Genomic DNA, 18,588 nt, shown 5'->3' with positions numbered 1-18,588 from the left:
TCTGCTGGGCGCCTGGGAAGGCTACCCTTCCTTGTCTCCCTGCAGCTGGGGAGACTGGTTCTGTCCAATGGACTGTGAGACAAATGCTGTGAATATGCTGGGATGAGCATTTGATTGCTGGTGTGAGACTCGCTGGAATCCTCTTTTCCCTCTTGCATGATAGCTCAAGATACTATAAATGTTGGCTGCTCCATCAGCCCGAGCCTCTGAGTAACTGTGAAGTCTAGGGGGACCTGAGGCTAAGGCAGGAGACCTGAGGCTGCACTCCCCGCCCCATTGTCATGGCTGGGGAACCTGAGGCCATGCCCCCCACCCCAATGGGGCTTGACAGGGGCGGGGGGGAGGGGGTCTGAGGTTGCCCTTGCACCCTGTGGGGCTTGACAGGGGAGGGTTGGCTGGGTCTGGGTCTCACATGATTTTGAAGTGGGCACGGGTGGGTGGGGACTTGACTTTGGGTTTCATGGCATGCCCCAGACTCTGGCAGGAGAAATGTTTTCATATATATTTTACTAATTTTCTTTCATCTCTGACATTTTTATTATAGAGAAAGGGCAAATAGCAATATTAAAATATTTCCTCAATTAATTCCCTTTCAATGTGCATGAATTTTAAAATTCCCTTTTAATGTGCACCGGGTCACTAGTTCTATATAATAAAAGGCTAATATACAAATAGAATGAATGTCAGAACAATCAAACAACCAGTTGCCATGACGTGTGCTGACCATCAGGGAGCACATGCGCAGAACATGGCAGGCATCCACAGCAGGCCGCAGAGTGTCAAGCATGGCAGGTGTTGGGTGCAGCAGGATGATGGAGCAGGTGAGCAGGGGTGCCAGACCAAGGCAGGGAGCTGGTTGCTGTCATCAGGGTGAGCCTCTGGTGGTTACTGAAAATTCTTTGCTCCCACATGCCATGGTCCGCCGGGTGCTCACACTTGCTGCCAGTGCTGGCCTCGATTGCTCGGCGCCATCAGCAGATACAAGCAGTGGCTACTGGCCCTGATCACCCCTCAGGGCTTCTCCATCTCCCCCTGCTCCTGAGGGTGATTGGGGCAGCAGCTGCCACTCACATCTAATGACAGTACTGGCCCTGCTTGCACCTACTGCTGAAACTGGCCTCAATCACTCCATGCCATCAGTGGGTGTGAGCTGGGCCAGCATTAGCATGTGGAAGCAGCAACAGTGGAAGTGAGGCTGCCGGCAGACAGGGGACTGGGGGCCATGGCAGGAGGGGCCGGGTGGGGGTACAGAGAATGGGCCAAGACCCGCCCCTGTGCCTACCACAGCCTCATGGCCCTCAGTTCCTTTCAAGGTGCATGTACACTGGCTCTTAATGAGATAATAAAGGTGTATAAATTTGGAGTTATATGTTACATAGCAATAGATATTTCTGCATTCATTCATTCACTCACTGTCTCACTTATTCAATAAATCTTTTGTGAGATATGCTGGAGCCATGCTACGTAGCCTAGGTGTTACGGAAATAAGATGCACTTCACAGTCCTCAGATGCTCACAGTCTTGCGGCCTGGTAATGGATTGTAGGACAACTGTGCTCTGTGCTGTCCTAGTGGTTGCTCTGACTCATGGTGGGAACAAATGGAGAGACAACAACTCCTGCTGGCAGTCAGCAAAGTCAGGAAGTAAGGACACTGAGGCTCAAGGAAGGTAAAAAGTTGCCCAAGGTCACATAGCTCTTCTGAGTCACTCTGCCTTGTCCAGACGTGATGGAGGTCATGTGCATATCTCCAGTGTACGACTGTCTATTTCCATCTACAATTCTCAGACTGCTTCGCCCTTATGCTTCTTGATAATCTTAAACCAAATATATGTTAAAAAGAATCCTCTATTGCGAATGCAAGATAGGCAATGGGTTAATCAGGGCTCTGTGACGAAGATTAACATTGCACTTCCAATTATTAATAACTTTCATAAAACAGAAATCAGACCACTCTAATCTAACTCATTACTCTGCATACATTTACCCATGCTTGGGGTCACACATCTCTACACAGACAAAGATGCTGGTGCTGAACAGAAAAGGATTGAAACCGAGCTTCATGAAGGAATCTAATTAGCAACATAGATTAGTTACATAGAAATTTGACAAGGACAGTGAGCCAGAATATCCATGGATGCTTCCTAATTTGAGCAAACTTGCTTAAGAGCTCAGGGTTTTATTTTGATTTTGATAATTTTCTAAATCTGCAAACTAGAAGGAGGTGATTTAAGCCAATGATAAGTAATCTCCTTTTAAAGTCATGTTAATTTGCTATTTTTGTATGGAGCTTTGTTTTCTTCTGAGTTCACATTACATATTATAATTTAAAATTCAAATTTGAATAGCTCTTATTTATAAGATCTACCTGCTTTTTTCTCTTTCCTATTTCTTTTCTGTGCCCTTTCCCCTTAGTTTATGAGGCATAGCATTTTGAAGTACATTTTATTCATGAGGCAAAAGCACTGTAAATGTACACATTTCAAGCATACACCTTGATTAATTTTGACATATGTGTACCAAGCAGACACCACCCAGCTCAAGATAAAGAATACCCCAAAGAGCCTGTGTAAGGATGGAAATGTTCTGTCTGCACGTCCATTTTGACAGCCACAGCCATACATGGCTATTGAGCACTTAAACTGTGGTCAGTGTGATTGAGGAACTAAATTTTGAAGTTTATTTAATGAGGCTACCATGTTAGACATTACTGATATTGAACATTTTGGAATTTGAGTGCCGTATTTTCCGGCGTATAAGACGACTTTTGAAACAAAAAAAAGCCTGCTCAGATTGGCCAGAGTCAGAGAGGCAGTCTATTAAAAAAAGAACTGGTGTTGCCTCGGAAGTGGAGGGTAGTCTTATACAGCGAATATAGGTCTAAACCTATGTTTTAACTGTAAAATTAGGGGGTCTTCTTATACGCCGGAAAATACGATATCTTCAAATCAGTATTAACTCCCTCTTCTGAGGCAACCACTATTCTCATTCTCTCTCTCTCCCTCCCTCTCTCTCTCTCTCTCTCTCTCCTATTCTCTTTTTAAAATATGTTTTTATTAATTTCAGAGTAGGAGAGATAGAAACATCAATAATGAAAGAAAATCATTGATCAGCTGCCTCCTGCACGCCCCACACTGGGGATTGAGCCCACAACCTGAGACTGTGCCTTGACCAGGAATACAACAGCGAACTCCTGCTTCATAGGATGATGCTCAACCACTGAGCTATGTTGGCTAGGCACAATCACTATTCTGATTCATATTGCCACAGATTAGATTTTCCTGATCTTGAATTCAGCATAAATAAAGGAATGGAATATGTACTCGTTGGGTTGGGATATATTCTCTCAATATATGCCTGTAAAATTCACCCTTTTTGTTAAAAAGGCACCGGTGTTCCTTGTTTATTTGCTTGAGTATTACAATTTATTTATCTGTTCCACTGTTGATGGGTATTTGAGTTGTTTCCAATTTTGGGCTATTGGCAATGAAGCCACTCTAAATATTCTTGTGCATATTTTTTGGTGGACAAAAATGCTAATTCTCTTGGATAAGTACCAAGGGATGGAATTGCTGAGTCTTATCCTCCCCACAGTAATGTAGCAGAAGTCCAGTTCCTGCATTAAAATAAAGTTTTAAATTTTGAACTGACTCTTTGTAAAAAATAAAATATTTATATGCTGTTCAAAGTAATGTACAACTAATTGCAGAATTATTTGCTGATATCGAATAACTTGAAGAGGCAATTACCTTGTGACCAGTAATTATGCTTCTAAGTACATTCCCTTGGAGAGATTCTTGTACATGTGTACAAGGAGGCATGTATAAAAATATTCACAATAGTATTTCTTTGTAATAGTAAAAAACTGAAATTTCTTTATTAAGTAAGTGATAACATACCCATAATGTAATATCATCCAGAAAATAAATGGGCTGCATGTATCAATATAAATAAATTCTTTAATCATGATGAACACCTCCCAAAAAAATCAGGTGCAAAAAAAAAATATATCACAGTCAAATATGTCTTCTATGAAAATTCATATAGCTATAACAGTATTAGAGCTGTTTAGAGTGCAGATGTTGATAACAAAAGTATGAATAAATTCTTTGGAGCCCTGGCTGGTGTGGCTCAGTTCCTTGGGCATCAACCCATGCACCAAAAGGTTGCTGGTTTGATTCCTGGACAGGGTATATGCCTGAGTTGCAGGTTCAGTCTCTGATTGGGGATGTAAAGAAGGCAGCTAATCAATGTTGCCCTCTCACACTGATATTTCCCTCTCTCTCCCTCTTCCTTCCTCTCTCTCCCTCTCCTTTCTTCTCTCTCTAAAAATAAATTTTAAAATCTTTTTTTTTTTTAAGGAAAGAAATGCATGGAAAAGATAAACAGTGACAGCAGAAAATGGTTACATCATATTTAGGGCAGGATGAGGAATTAAGACTTCCATTACACCAATAACATTTGCTTATTAACCTGGATAATGGGTTTGCGTGTTTTGATGTTATTATATTTTCTGTCATTTTGCATGCCTCACAAAGTACGTAATAACAATGAGTCTGCCAAAGTGGTGGAGACTGCTTAAGCAGGCCCTGTTGTCCAAGCTGATTTTATCAGTAAATGAATGAATCTCTAGATCCTCACAAAGTTTTGGCTGGCAACATGGCTGCTCAGCTAGAGACATCTGTAGGGCTTCTTTGTAAAGAGATATGGTCATGTAACTAAGTTCTTGCAGTGGGGTCTGAGTGGAGGTGATTACAACTTCTGGGTAACACCCTAAAAAAGCAGCAGCTTGTACTACCACTTCCTTCTCTTCTAGTGCAGTAGAAATCAATGTGTTGGCAGTGAGACAGCTTAAATTGTGCACACAGACAATGAGTTCACCATCTTGCCTGTTAAATATCAGCTTCATTCCCAGCCAGTGTGGCTCAGTGGTTGAGTGTCAACCTATGAACCAGGAGGTCATGGTTCCATTACTGGTCAGGGCATATGCTCAGGTTGTGGGTTTGATTCCCCAGTGTAGGGTATGCAGGAAGCAGATGATCAATGATTCTATCTCATCATTGATGTTTCTCTCTCTCTCTCCCTTCCTCTCTGAAATGAATATATTCTATATGTGCAAGGGCAAGACAAGAAAGACAAACACATCTGATCTTATCCATCCTCCAAACACTGTGGGGCTGTATGTCTGTTTTCAAAAATTAAACCAGGAAACATTAGCTTTAATAAGATAAAACCTAAATGAATGAAAAAAATCTAATTGGTCTCCATTGAGTGAAGACTAAAATTATAATTAGTTGCCGGGACCAGTTTGGCTCAGTGGATAGAGCGTCGGCCTGCGGACTGAAAGGTCCCGGGTTCGATTCCAGGCAAGGGCATGTACCTGGTTGCGGGCACATCCCCAGTAGGGGGTGTGCAAGAAGCAGCTGATCGATGATTCTCTCTCATCGATGTTTCTAACTCTCTATCCCTCTCTCTTCCTCTCTGTAAAAAATCAATAAAATATGTTTAAAAATAAATAAGTAAATAAATAAATAAATAAACAAATAAAATTATAATTAGTTAATACACAGAATTGAGACTTCTGTTAATCTTCCTTTTACCCCAATAAATTTTAGGAAAAACAGGACCAGGCTTTTAGAATTTAGTAACACACACATATTTGTATAGGCAGGAACAGTAACATTTCTACTTACTCTGAGCTTCCTATATCGATGAAAAACACTACAGATTTTAGCAATTGAGCTAGAGATTTTATTTTGGAGTCATGCAATTTTGAGCCAAATCCTGATTTTGCTGCTGACAGCTGCTTGACCTTGGGAAAGTTGTTCAATTTTTCCCTGTCTTTATTTTTTTCCTTGCTAAAATATGGGTAAAATATCTAGTTTGCAGATCCTATATAACAAAGAGCTAATATGCTAGTTAGACTGAACAGCAGCACAACTATCTAGACAACCTTTGGACAATCTGGACAAAGCCGGGGCTGTGAGGGCCAGCCAAGGCAGGCAAGGCTGTGAGGACAGAGCCCCTTGCACGAATTTTGTGCATTGGACCTCTAGTGCGTTGTAAGGCTGAACTATGATAATATATGCAAAGGATCACCCTGAGTGCCTGGCACATAGTAAATGCCCCCACTTGGTGGGCATCATTACTGCTCAAACTGAAGGTCAGAACATAGGTCACAGAGCTTCCCCGAATGGTCCGTGAGGACTACTCACTAGCCAGGCAGGACACAGAACTCAGAGAGCATATGCCTATTTTCAGAAAGAGGTCAAACTGAAACAGTTAGCAACCGCATTTAAGCAGTCTACTACACCCCGATTCCCAAGTCTCTGCAGACTTTAGGGCTGAACCACTGAACAAGCAAGGCTACGTGTCGGGAGAAGTTAAATTCAAATCATTAGCAATGGGAGGTCTGGGTGGCACATGTCATAAAACGCAGAAAACATCTCTATTTGCAAAGCTGTGTTAGATGGTTTATAATAGCTTCCATCATTAAGTGAGAGATGGCAAGCATAGAAAATGCCATTTCTGTATGTCTCTTTCTGAAAGCACACCCCTTTAACACCTCTGATTACAATTTTGTGGTTCACAGCGTATGAACAGACTTTGAATAAAAGAGCACATTGATGGCTCCACTTTGGCAACAAAGGGAAGATTGCTAAAACGTCTATAGCAGTTTTGAAGGCTGCATAAAAATACCCAATTCCGTGTTCCTCAGATGCGGGATGCCCACTGTCTTTCAATTTCAGCTTCCCATGGCAGTTAGCCTTTCAACAGCAGCAGGTGCAGCCAGATGGAAATATCTGGCCACGTGTTCCAGGAAGAACTTATAGAGAAGAATTTTCTGATTACCCCATCATAAAAAAAAAAAAAAAAATCATCATCGGGTCTTCAGAGAATTGTTGCCCTGGGAAATTAAATACTCTATCTGGCTTTGTTCTCTCCACATCTTTAATGCCCTCCAATTTTGTCTCTCAGAATGGAAGCAAACATGTTCATGGGGTATATGCATTTGGCCTCTTCCCACATCCCAAGAATATGAAAATTAAAGTACACATGGCAAGCAAAGCCACTGAAAACCAGCAATCCATCAAATATCCAGTGAGTGTTAGAAGCTGTGTATGACTTTGGAAAGCAATATTTAATTGTTTGAACCCTGTTTTGGGAGAAACAAGTTGAGTGTGGCCAGAGGGCAAGTTCACACACCGTGAACCTCAGGTGAAATCCACACTATACTAGAGGAGTATTGGCAGGTGGATTCAGGTCTCAGATCGACATGCCTGTTCCATTGCTGCACTTTATCTTACCAGAAACAAATGGCTAAACAACACGCACCTTTATGGAATATAATGTGGGTATGTAAACCCCAGGAGGCCATACATGCCTTGGCCTCTGCATTACTGATTTAGTTGAACATCTATTTTGTGCCAACCATTGTGCTGAGTGTTGGCCATATAGCTGTGAATGCAACAGGCATAATCTTTCTCCCTCCTTCTTTCCCTTTATTCTACCCTCCCTTCCTTTGTCTCTCCCTCCCTCCCTCTCTCTGTCTCTTGCTGGTTTTGAAAAATTCTACAGCTATAAGGACATGAGCTGTAAGGGAGCTTGAAGTGGATCCTTCCCAACTGAGCCTACAAGATGAGAACACAACCTAGACAGAACCATCTTTCTAGCTTTAGCTTTCTGCATCCCTGAGTGGAGAACCTAGCTAAGTTGTGCCTGGACTTCTGAACTTAAAAAACCTGTAAGATAACAAAAGGGTATTCTCTTAGGCCACTGAGTTTGTGAACATTTGTTGCACAGCAAAGCAACAACTACAAATACAATATCTAAGTTGGACAAAAGCTATAAGCTCATTGGAGTTGTCTTGTGGTTAGCCAAGAGAAAGATGATCAGAAGCTAGGTCATGGGTCATTCTATGATGAATAGGAAAGTTTAAGCTTCATCTCTAGCGTTTGACATTTGGTGCCTCCTGCATAGTATGAATTTAAAATACATACTCAACGGGTGGGTGAATTTATGATTAATGAAAGGTTTGTTAAATTAAAGTGTTAATACTAGACTCTTATTGCCAGCCCCCTCAGATTATTTTAAAATATGCTTTATTGATTTTGTACAGAGAAAGGAAGGGAGAGAGATAGAGAGTTAGAAACATCGATGAGAGAGAGTCATCTATCAGCTGCCTCTTGCATACCCCTACTGGGGATGTGCACACAACCAAGGTACATGCCCTTGACTGGAATCGAACCCGGGACCCTTCAGTCCCCAAGCCAACGCTCTATTCACTGAGCCAAACCAGTTTCGGCCCCCTCAAATTTTAACCCATTTTTCTGTAATATATTAATTAAAAAACCATTATATGCAAAGAACTGTATTGTGTTTAGAGGGCTAAGGAAAGTGATTAAGAAATAGAGGTCAGTCCAAGAAGCAAAAATCTCAGCCAACAGATAGATCTCCTGGACATTTTTGGATTACAGACTCTATAATGAGGCATGGATACACCCAGTAATCTGGGTCACAGTTGAACGCCTGCTAATATGAGGTTTCTTTTCAACATCTAAAATCTGCCAAGTGCTAATCAAGTCAAAGGAAAATCACACTGTAATAAGATAACCACATCCTCAAAGGCCACACTGATGACGGTGTGGGAAAAGGGAAATAAAATGTCAAGAAAATCAGTAGATCAATAATGATAGAGAATTAAATTTTGAAAATGCGAAGGTGTTTGTAGAGTGGAAAATTATAATCCATGTGTCTCTAGCGAAGTCTTGCGGATTAGGTGAAAAATCTCTAGACATTCCATGAACATAAATGAAGAGAATGCTGTCATCTCCCATTAGTTGGAACAAGCATGTTATCCCTGTGGCCCCGTAGGCACAAATGCTGGCTGAGCAGAAGGTCAGAGTCATACAGCTGAGGTTTCGAGGCGCTACAGGTGAGATCAATAACAGGACAACCAGAAATGCCATTCTCACAGCTCAGCTTCCAAACATGAAGAAACATAAACACACACACACACACACACACACACACACACACACACACACACACCCCGCCCCGTCCTGGAAATGAGCTGGGTTGCTTCCCTAAGAAGAGTTTATGTAGACTTGTCTTCTTTTAAAACACACATCAGCAATGTTTTTCAAGAGAAAATGTGCACATGGTTGAGAATGAAGCAATGAAGAATAACTCATCCAGCTCAGCAGGCCTGTGTCCTACTTGGGAATCAAACCATGATCTGATCACAGGACCAGGTAAATGTGCTTCAAGGAGAAAAAGACCCAAACTGAGCCCAACCAGTGTTGCTCAGGGGCTACTTTCAGGGATGGCATCAGGGACTCAGCACGTCAGGGCACTAGTCACCCCCGCCATGCCTCCCACACCACTGGTGTGTGGATAATACATGAGGGCAGACTAATGAAGAGCTTCTGTTTCATTGGTTATATGTCACTTTAATGCATATTGGCTGCTTTTTAAACTAATACTTCAAAACTTTATTCATTACTTCTAGAGAGAAAGATAGGTTTAAAAAGTGACTTCGGTGTTGGTTTAATTAGAAATATTAAATAAGTAATCATACAGGTAGTACTTGGAAATGACAATAATGATGAAGTGGTATATTAATTGCTGAAATCTAGAAAACAATGCAGAAGATTGTTTTCTCCTTACCCCATTGTTTTTGAAAGCTTCTTTGCTGAGATTTTTGCTATTTAGTTCCATTTACAAAATACTTATATGGTTAAGGCAGAAAATTCAGAAATACAGAAAAGCACACATGAAAACAATAAAAACCAACTATAATGCTACCCCTTAAAACAAGTAGTTACGATTTTGTTTTTCACCATCCAATTATTTTGCCATAAAAGTAAAATCAAGCCTTCATACTTGGTGTCATAGCCTGGTTTTCCATTTTAAAAGAGCCAGTGAATGCTTCCTGTGTGGTAAGCTTTCTTCTTCAACTACTATTTTACTGGCTGAAAAGTTATCTTTTATGTTGGTTAACTCCACCTTCTTGCACACACCTCATAGTATTTGCTTATAACCAGTTCCTAGAGGGAGAGCTGCTAGGTCAGCAGGTCTGCCCTTTCCAAATGTGCTTGGCTAACGATTAACAGATTACTCTAAAAAAGGTTAAAATAATAAATTATCCCAATAGTCAGTGATGAGAATATCTATTTCTATAACATTTGCAATGTGTATCATTACCATTGTTATCTACCTTTTAAAATACGTGCAATATTTTCCAATATACTTGCATAACTCAGATTATTAAAGACATAGAATATACAACTAATCAGATATTTAGAATTCATTTATCTTTTGTATGAATTACCTGCATATGCCCTTTATCTTAATTTCTATTGATGTGAAGCCCTGAAGTAATAATCAGACTTAGGTGTGAGACTAGAATATAGTACTAAATGCCTTCAGTATTTCTGTCCTCAGAAGTACTTTAGGTTTCTCACAATCTCTTTTAGCTAAAGACAATCATTATTCTTGGGAGAGAGGCCATTATTTTTTATTGTGTTCTTTTCTAACTCAGGGGAGAGATTTAGAAATTAATTGATTTTTTAGGAGAATACAACAAACTATGGTCTGGCCATGCAGCCCTATTCAACAAGTTCAAAAATACTGAGATAAGAAATGGCATAGCAATGGATTCATTCCAATGATGCTGACATTTGAGCAAGAACAGAAAACACACATAACACACTGTTGTAATTAAAAGAAAAGTTAATCCCTTGGATAATTGTTTGCATGTCTCTAATTTCTAATCTTACTTACCACCCGGGCGGGTGATTGTCAATCTTTCTGGAACTCTGACAACCCACCTCCTTGTGGTGGAGAAGTAGCAGTGGAGTTAATGGTGGTAATAGATGGTGATACTATCTGCCTACACCACGAGGGGTGTAATAATATTTTAAATTGAAAAATAATTTAATTTTATGTTGAGGAGAATTTTAAAATACTTCTTGGCCCATCAATTAAACCCTCTACCTTTGGGTTGGCAATCAGTGTTCTGAATTAATGTGGCCAAGGAGAAAATAGGATGTCAGAAAATCTTTAAATGTAACATACACATTATATTATGAAATGCTAAATAGATCCCTACTTACTAACAAACCCAGAAAATTCTGGGTAAGCCATAGAATGGACAACAAGACCTATTTGCCAGTTAAAACAATCTGCTGCCATCCGTTTATTAATTCAGTAGGCAATTATTGATCACTTGCTATGTGCAAGAATTGTTTCATGTACTGGAAATATTAGCAAATAATGAAAAGGTGAATGAGGCTAACTGTCAGGTGGAAAATGAGCAGGAAGAGGAAAACAGATAATAAACAGGCAAAAATAAATGAGTAAGAAATGGAAAACAGAAATAGAACAGGGATATGGGATGGAGTGACTCGGTAAGGTGTGAGGCAAGGGAGAACTTTAGACGGGGTGAAGTTCTCTTGGAGAAGTTGGCATTTAACTGTGCCAGTGTGCAAAGGTCTTGCCAAGAGCATAGTAATCTGAGGGGCAAGCAAATGCAAAGGCCCAGAGGAATGTGAAGTGCTGGGGAAATGGGAAGGCCCATTGGAGAGCATGTGGGGAAAGTGGTGTGAGCAGCCCTGGCTCATGTACTGCCTCAGGCCTTAGAGAGGAGTTGGGGTGCCTTCTAGGGGTGATGGGATGCCTCTGGAACAGGACTGGCATGATGCAGAAGATCACTCTAGCTGTGCTTGGTGGGTGCATTACCATGGGCAAGAGAGGAGGCAGTATTACCAGTTGGGTAGACACTGTGGTTGTCCAGGCAAGAGATGTTGGTGCCTTGAACTAGGAGGTAGCCATGGAGGTGAAAAAAAGTAAGCCTCCAAATCCTGTAGCTCTTATGTCAATCCTCTGTGGCACTTTCCGATACCGTGTTGACTTTTTGTCTCTTCCAGTGGACTACAATATATTTTAACCACCACGATTTACAAAGTCCGCACGCTACTCTGGGATTTATACACACTGATTCTTTATAGTAATTTCATCCCAAGCTCACATGTGGGGAGGTTAGCTATCTCCCTGCAGCCATAAGCTAGTAAGGGGGTCATATTAAGATTTACCAAGGTCTGCCTTATACTGAGCAAGGCATAAATCTTAGCCAATACGTTAGTGTCTCCATTCAACCTACCTTAGGGGCAGCATTGACACAGGTGAACCAGGCCATAGCATAGCTCAGTTTCTCTAATGGTTCTCAGAAGGGGAGGACAGAAAAACAATCGGGGGGGGGGGGGGGGGCAGCACTTGTGTTTAGAATGCAGATTCCAAGGCCCTGCCCAGAGAATGCAGAAATAGCATTTCTAGGGCTTGGGCTTGGCCGTGTGCATTTAACAAATGCTCCCAAGTGCCAATCACTGAAATCTGCAGAGATTGCAAAGCTGCCACTCAATAAATATTGTTTGTATGAAGGCAGGAATATAATGGAAAGGTTTGCAGGAAATGAAGACCTAGGGTAAGTACCTCACACCCCCAACCCCTGATCCAGAGAAAACAGAAGCCCATTTTGAGCTGGGCCTAAGCAGAGCCCCAGCTAGCCCCTTCAGATCCTCTCAGAGATTACAGATGTAACTACCGTGTTTCCCCGAAAATAAGACATCCTCCGAAAATAAGACCTAGTGCATGGAAAGATAAGACCTCCCCTGAAAATAAGACCTAGCGCAACTTTGGGAGAAAAAATTAATATAAGACACTGGGGAAACAGGGTAACACAGGGGCATGGCATACTCAGGCCTCTGGAAGCTTTCCGTTTCCAATAATTACCCCTGATGGCCAGGCCGGAGGGCCAATGGTCTATCAGCTGAGGCAGTACAAGCCCCTCAAGAGGGAAACACCATCTACTTTAAAAGCAAAATACTCTTTTCTAAAAAATCAATTAGTTTGATCTTGTTGAATTTCTGACACATGGGAGCTAGGTCTTACTCATAGGGCTGATTCACCTTTAGATACATTAGGCACAGTACCTAAGGCCCACCAGACTCCTAGGGGCTCACAACATGTTTTAATTCCTTTAAAACCAGAAGATAACCATCCCATCCTGTTTTAGCCTGAATTACATTTAACTCTTACCAATGTAGTTGTAAAATGTAATTTTTAATGTGTTTGGCTTTTTTTTTTTTTTTTTTTTTTTAATAAATCAAGAAATGGCCCAAGAAGGCCATGGTGTCTAGAGCACACAGAAGTCACCACGTGACCCTGCTTACTCACCACTCTGCGCCCAGGTGATAGGCAGCTTACCTGGCAAGCGTTGTACAAGAGCTGATGTTCAAACTTCTTGATCCCAAGGATGTTCTGGAACATCTCGTAGAGCTGCTCTTTACTCAGAATCAGCTCAGAGGCTGCGCTGGCGGTCATCCGGGCCTGCTGCTTCCTGGGGTCCTCTTCCCCGCGGTAGATGGCGTCGAACTTGGCCATCCAGGAGCTCAGCACGGTCTCCTTGCTGAGGCCGTCGATCTCAGGGAGGCTGCGCACCCTCTTCTCGATGTGCTTCTTGAAGACCTCCCGGGAGTCGTTGGCGGAGCAGCCCCCGCTCTGCACCATGCGGGCCACGCGGTCGCTCTTCAGGAACACCTGAGGATAGCAGGGCCGGGAAAGACATCAGAAAGTCAGTCCTGGAGACCAGCTCACAGGCATCACAGCAGGCCCGTGTGGTCACAGCCCCACGGCCTCTTAGCTGTGCAAACTCAGAAGTCACACGTTTGGCTTGGGATCCAAATGGGAAAATGAGAACAACAACAGTACTTAGCAAGGATCTCTGAGGCAGTGATATTCCGGGAAGGCAGCATAAGGTATATAGACTCTGAGCCCAGGCTGCCTGGGTTCTTTCTTTGCTATTTAGTGGCTATGGTTCTTTCAGAAAGTCAATCTCTTGTACCTCAGTTTTCTCATCTCTAAAATGGGGGTAATAGTTCTCTCTTCATCACAGGTATTTTAAAATGGGGATTAAATGAGTTAATGTATGATAAGCACTTTTAAAAATAGCCCATATTAATACCTAAGAGGTTATGGTTGTGGTTATTATAGTAATATGTAAAACAACTGGGCTGATGTCCTCACATAGCACTAAATGTTAACCTCTGCTTACAACTAGTTTTACTAGTAGCCTCTCAGTGATCCCGATCACAGTTGAAATGGAACCAGTATTAAGCAAATCTGTATTTAATGTCTGTCTCCCTTTCCAAAATGTAAACACCTCGTGGGCAAGGACTGTGTCCTTCTTGTTCCCCCAGTGTCATGTGTCCCCAGTACATTACCGGGCGCTTTGAGAGGAAGTGAACCTAGCAAGCAGGTGTTACATTCAGTCCATTTTGCAGACAGAAAATGGAGACTCCAGGGAGGGGAGGGGACTTGCGCTGGCCACTCACACTGCCTGCCTATAAACGCATGGCCTTGTGGTTCCTTCCTTCCCTGGGGGCTCCCCTGCCTGGTGGGAACCCTGGGCTGTTCTGTTGGTGCTGCCTGGGTCTTGGGACCAAGACATTCATTCTTTGAGATCAGTTTGCTCTTGCTCCAGTGCCCAGCACAGCCACATGGCCCTGGGGTGTAGACAAGGTGGAGAAGCAGCTGCTTCATATCCACTGGAGGGAACACCTGACACGTGTGAGCTGTGTTGTGGTCACCCTTCAGGGGAGCAGACACGCCCTTTCAGAGGCAGAACAACCGTTTGCTCCTCATCTGGGTGCAGGAATCGCCCTGGTTGGCCAGGAGATGGCATCGCTCGGGGCACATTCCATCGCTGCTGCCTCAAGGGCTCCCTGGGTGAGAGCGGTCAGATAGGCGGCCCACGCTCACCATGACTCTCACTTAGGGTCATGCTCTCACTTAGGAAGAAGGAGGCTGCGGTCTGGCTTCACAGGCCAGAGGCCATGGCCTGCTTGCCTGCACCTCAGAACTGGTCCTCAGCTGAGATGGTAGAGTTCACTTAAAAATCCATTTTAGAAAAAATATTCAAATGAATCCTTAGGCTTTATAACACTTAAGGAGCTGAAGAATTCACCTGAAACTTTGTAATGTTGATACAGATGGTTTCTCCACCGAACACACCGTGACTCAGTTTTAGATCTAGATCTCAAAGAACTTACAAATGTGGAGGCAAACAGAAAAATTTTGTTGGGAGGCAGGAGCTGTAAACCATGGTCCCAGGCCAGTTCTGTCACTGATTTGCTGTGTGATAGTGGGTAAGTCACCTCCCCTCTCTGACTCTCCAATTTCTAATCTGTTCACGGAGGCAGTTGAACTATAATATTTGGGGGTGGTATTCTTCCAGCTGTGATATCTATATTCTTCTTTATGAACCTGTTATTCTTCCTCTGATCACTTAGAAGGTGGGAAGCACTGTGCCAGGTGCCAGATGCAGAACCAGCCTGCACGCCTCCATGACATCATCTTAATAATCCCACCCAAAGAGCTGCTACAAGCTGGGACAAGCGTTATCAGGGAAAGTACAGGGGTCCAGCCTAAACCCAGGAATCCTTTCTAGTGTGGTCAGGAAAGGCCTGCTGGAAATGACATGTGAGAGATGTTAGGTAAGGAGAGGGTGAGACAGTCTCTCAGAGATAGGGAACAATATGTGTACAGACCCCACGTGTCTGAGACCAGAGCACCCAGGGTGGCTGTGGCAGTGAGGGGTGGGAGAAGGACTGACGTAAGATGCGCAGGAAGGGGTCAGGTGACCACAGCATGGGAGGCCACATTTGATGTGTTGGCCTTCATCTGAAGGACACTGAGAGGCCGTTGAAGGTTTTAAGCTAAGAGGTAACAAAATCAAGTTCACATTCTCTGTCTTTACTGAGGAAAACAGGCCTGCAAGGGGCCACGAGAACTGGCAGGAAGTGTTGTTGAACTCAAAGGGGCCGGTGTTAACTCTGTTTTCAGCCCTAATGAGCAGGAGAGGGCACTTGAGAACAATGAACAAAGAAGTCACACTTTCCTCTTCATCTGTTCATACCAGGGTTCCATAAAGCTGGGCCAGTCATAAGCCCTCAGCACCATCTTCCTTCCCCACAAACCCTTCCATAGCTGACACTTGTCATTGCCTTTGTGACTCCTGGGTAATATCTAAGTGTGAGGAAGGCAGGAATTGTAACTGCTTTTCCCTATTTTTTTTTTTTCTCCTTCAAGTGTCTAAGATAGTGTCTGGCATGCAATTGGTACTACATTGAATGAGTGAATGAGTAAGAACAAAGCAGACTTCTCAAAGCAAAGACCCTATTAAGAGCCTGTCTGGATGGGGCAAGAGGTAAAGGCAAAACCAGCAAGCACAATGTATTGGTCTCTGCAACAATGGGCTGAAGTGAGATAGCAGGGGGGCTGATAACAGTGGAAGGAAATGACCCCGGCTGGCGTCTATACCTGGTGGCGACGACTGGATCTTGCACACATCACCTGCTTGACACAGTCCCTTCTTTTGCTCCTGTGGCCACTCAGCAAACATTTGTCACTTAAGCTCTATGAACCCCACCCTGTCACATGGGGCGCATGCAGCCAGCCTTCTTTGATGGGGATAAAACTTTCTGAAAGGACTTTGAAAAGCAGAGGGCTCCATCTGTCCAGAGGTGTGCTCTGATGGCCAGGCCCGGAAGGAGGGGACATGCGTGGAACGTCAAGAGTGTGAGGAAGGAGGCTGAAGATTGAGGAGACAGTAAAGATGAAATGTGAGACAGCAGGGGGCTGAGGGGTGGCGGCAGAAAACTAATTTTCCAGGCATATCCTCTGTCTTGGCTTCTCAGTCCATCAGAAGGGACCCGGGCTAGCCTCGCCCTGTCTTGAGTACAGCCTCTGAGCACCGACATGCTTGTGTCTCTAAAACCACACTGATGCTCATTTGTACTGGGAGCGCTCTCTGGTGTTTTTGTTTTGTTTTGTTTTGTTTTGTTTTGTTTTGTTTTGGACTGTTCCAAGGGACTTCAACCCCAGGCACAATTCTATGCAGCACATTCATAAATCCTCCCTACTCCCCTGCCAACTTCCAGATAGGTCATAATGGGAGACAGAAGATGAACAAATAAATATGGAATGGTGAAGGGCAATCAATTCAGTGGCTCGCCCTCATCCATCAGTCCCTCCCTCCCTCACCAGAGCCAAGCAACCTCAAGGTTGTTTTAGAAACCCACAGCACACCAGTACTTTAATGACTGCACATGGTGCGGGGCAAAGCTGGCCCAGCACCCACTTCCTTACTGACAGGCTGAGAAACCAAGACAGCCCCTTTCCTGCTCTACAAAAGGACACCATCCAAAATAAAGAACAAAAAGACCTAGGTGTTAAAGTCAATAAGGTCTTCACACACACACACACACACACACACACACACACACACACACCCTGCTTACTGCCAGGGAATGGCTGCATCATAAGAGGAGCAGGTTCTAGTTAGAGGACTTGAGTTCAAATCCTGGCTTTGCCAGTTGCTAGCTTTGCTCCTAAGCAAGTGGCCTAATCTTTAGGGGCTTCAGTTTCCTTAACTCTCAAATGGGAATCATAGCTACCCACCTTGTAGGACTTGGGAAAGAATTCAACCAGACAATGAATGTCAACCGGTGAGCATGGTGTCTGCTGTAAGAATGTAACTAAAGTTACCTATTATTTTTTTATCAGATTACCATGCAGCCATGAAATAAGCTATTTTTTTCCACTGGCATCTAAGATGTCCATGATCTGTTGTTAACCTGAAGATTTCCAATGATAGGGTTGAGCTGGGCTAGGAGGATAGGAGCATGACCCTGGATCAAGATCATAGGTAATAAAATATTTTACTGATGAGAGTGTCATATGTTGATTTTTCGCAAAAGTAAAAAGGAGATTGAAAATTACTGTGCTACTAAAACAAGTGGATTATTAATATACCATAGTAATTTTACATCTTAATACAGAAATCAAATAGCTATTCTAATGTACAGACATATAAAAATATCTGAAGAGATATATACCCCAATTTAATAGTAATTGTTTAGGATGATGGAATTACAGGTATTTTTCTAGCCATTTTCTTTTAGATTTTTTCTTACACTGTCTAGTTTTATAATTGGCATGCTTTATTTTTCTAATTACTTAAAACAAGTCTTTCTACATGAAAAAATACAAAATTTACCTCTGTTAAGGCAAGATGAATGTTAATTTCTAAAATAAAATGCACGTTTGGATCTTAAAGATATCCCTCACCAAAAATTAAGGGATCCTGGTGCAAACTTCAGATGCACATCTGGGACGATGACCTGTGGTGGATGGTGGGGTTCAGATTCAGAGTGGGGTGCCACCGGATGAAATGGGATAGGAGTAGATTCATACTAGTGACAGGGCGCCCGTTATATTCTGTGGCCTGTCTTTCTACAGTCAGTCTGCTCCGGTTCCATTTTTTCTTATGCTTGAATATTTCTTTTAATAGCAAAACAACAACAAACAGTTGTTCTTGTTGTTATTATATTTAAGGCTTAATTTAACCGCAGTCCGTTTCTGTTACTAGCAACTGGAGAATCCGGTGATACTCATTCAAAGGCAGTTTGATAAATGCTACCCAGGCCTTTGCTAGAGGAGATCAGCTGAAAACAAGAGACAGCAAGCCA

The 18,588-nt window shown here is 42.8% G+C and overlaps 1 protein-coding gene across 26 annotated transcripts in view; it reads right to left on the bottom strand.

Annotated features, from left to right (window-relative positions):
• The window catches only part of CADPS (calcium dependent secretion activator), a 410,937-nt gene that overhangs the window by 288,403 nt on the left and 103,946 nt on the right, over positions 1-18,588 (bottom strand). For all 26 annotated transcript variants that reach the window (XM_036430660.2, XM_036430656.2, XM_036430652.1 and 23 more), the window contains exon 3: positions 13,265-13,597. In XM_036430660.2, coding sequence (XP_036286553.1) covers positions 13,265-13,597 — 333 coding nt within the window. The remainder of the gene's footprint in view (positions 1-13,264; positions 13,598-18,588) is intronic.

Source organism: Pipistrellus kuhlii, unplaced genomic scaffold (assembly GCF_014108245.1).
Source record: "Pipistrellus kuhlii isolate mPipKuh1 unplaced genomic scaffold, mPipKuh1.p scaffold_m20_p_11, whole genome shotgun sequence".
NCBI classification, from domain to species: Eukaryota; Metazoa; Chordata; class Mammalia; order Chiroptera; family Vespertilionidae; genus Pipistrellus; species Pipistrellus kuhlii.
Note: the sequence above shows the minus strand (reverse complement) of the source record. Positions and strands in the feature narration are given on the sequence as shown.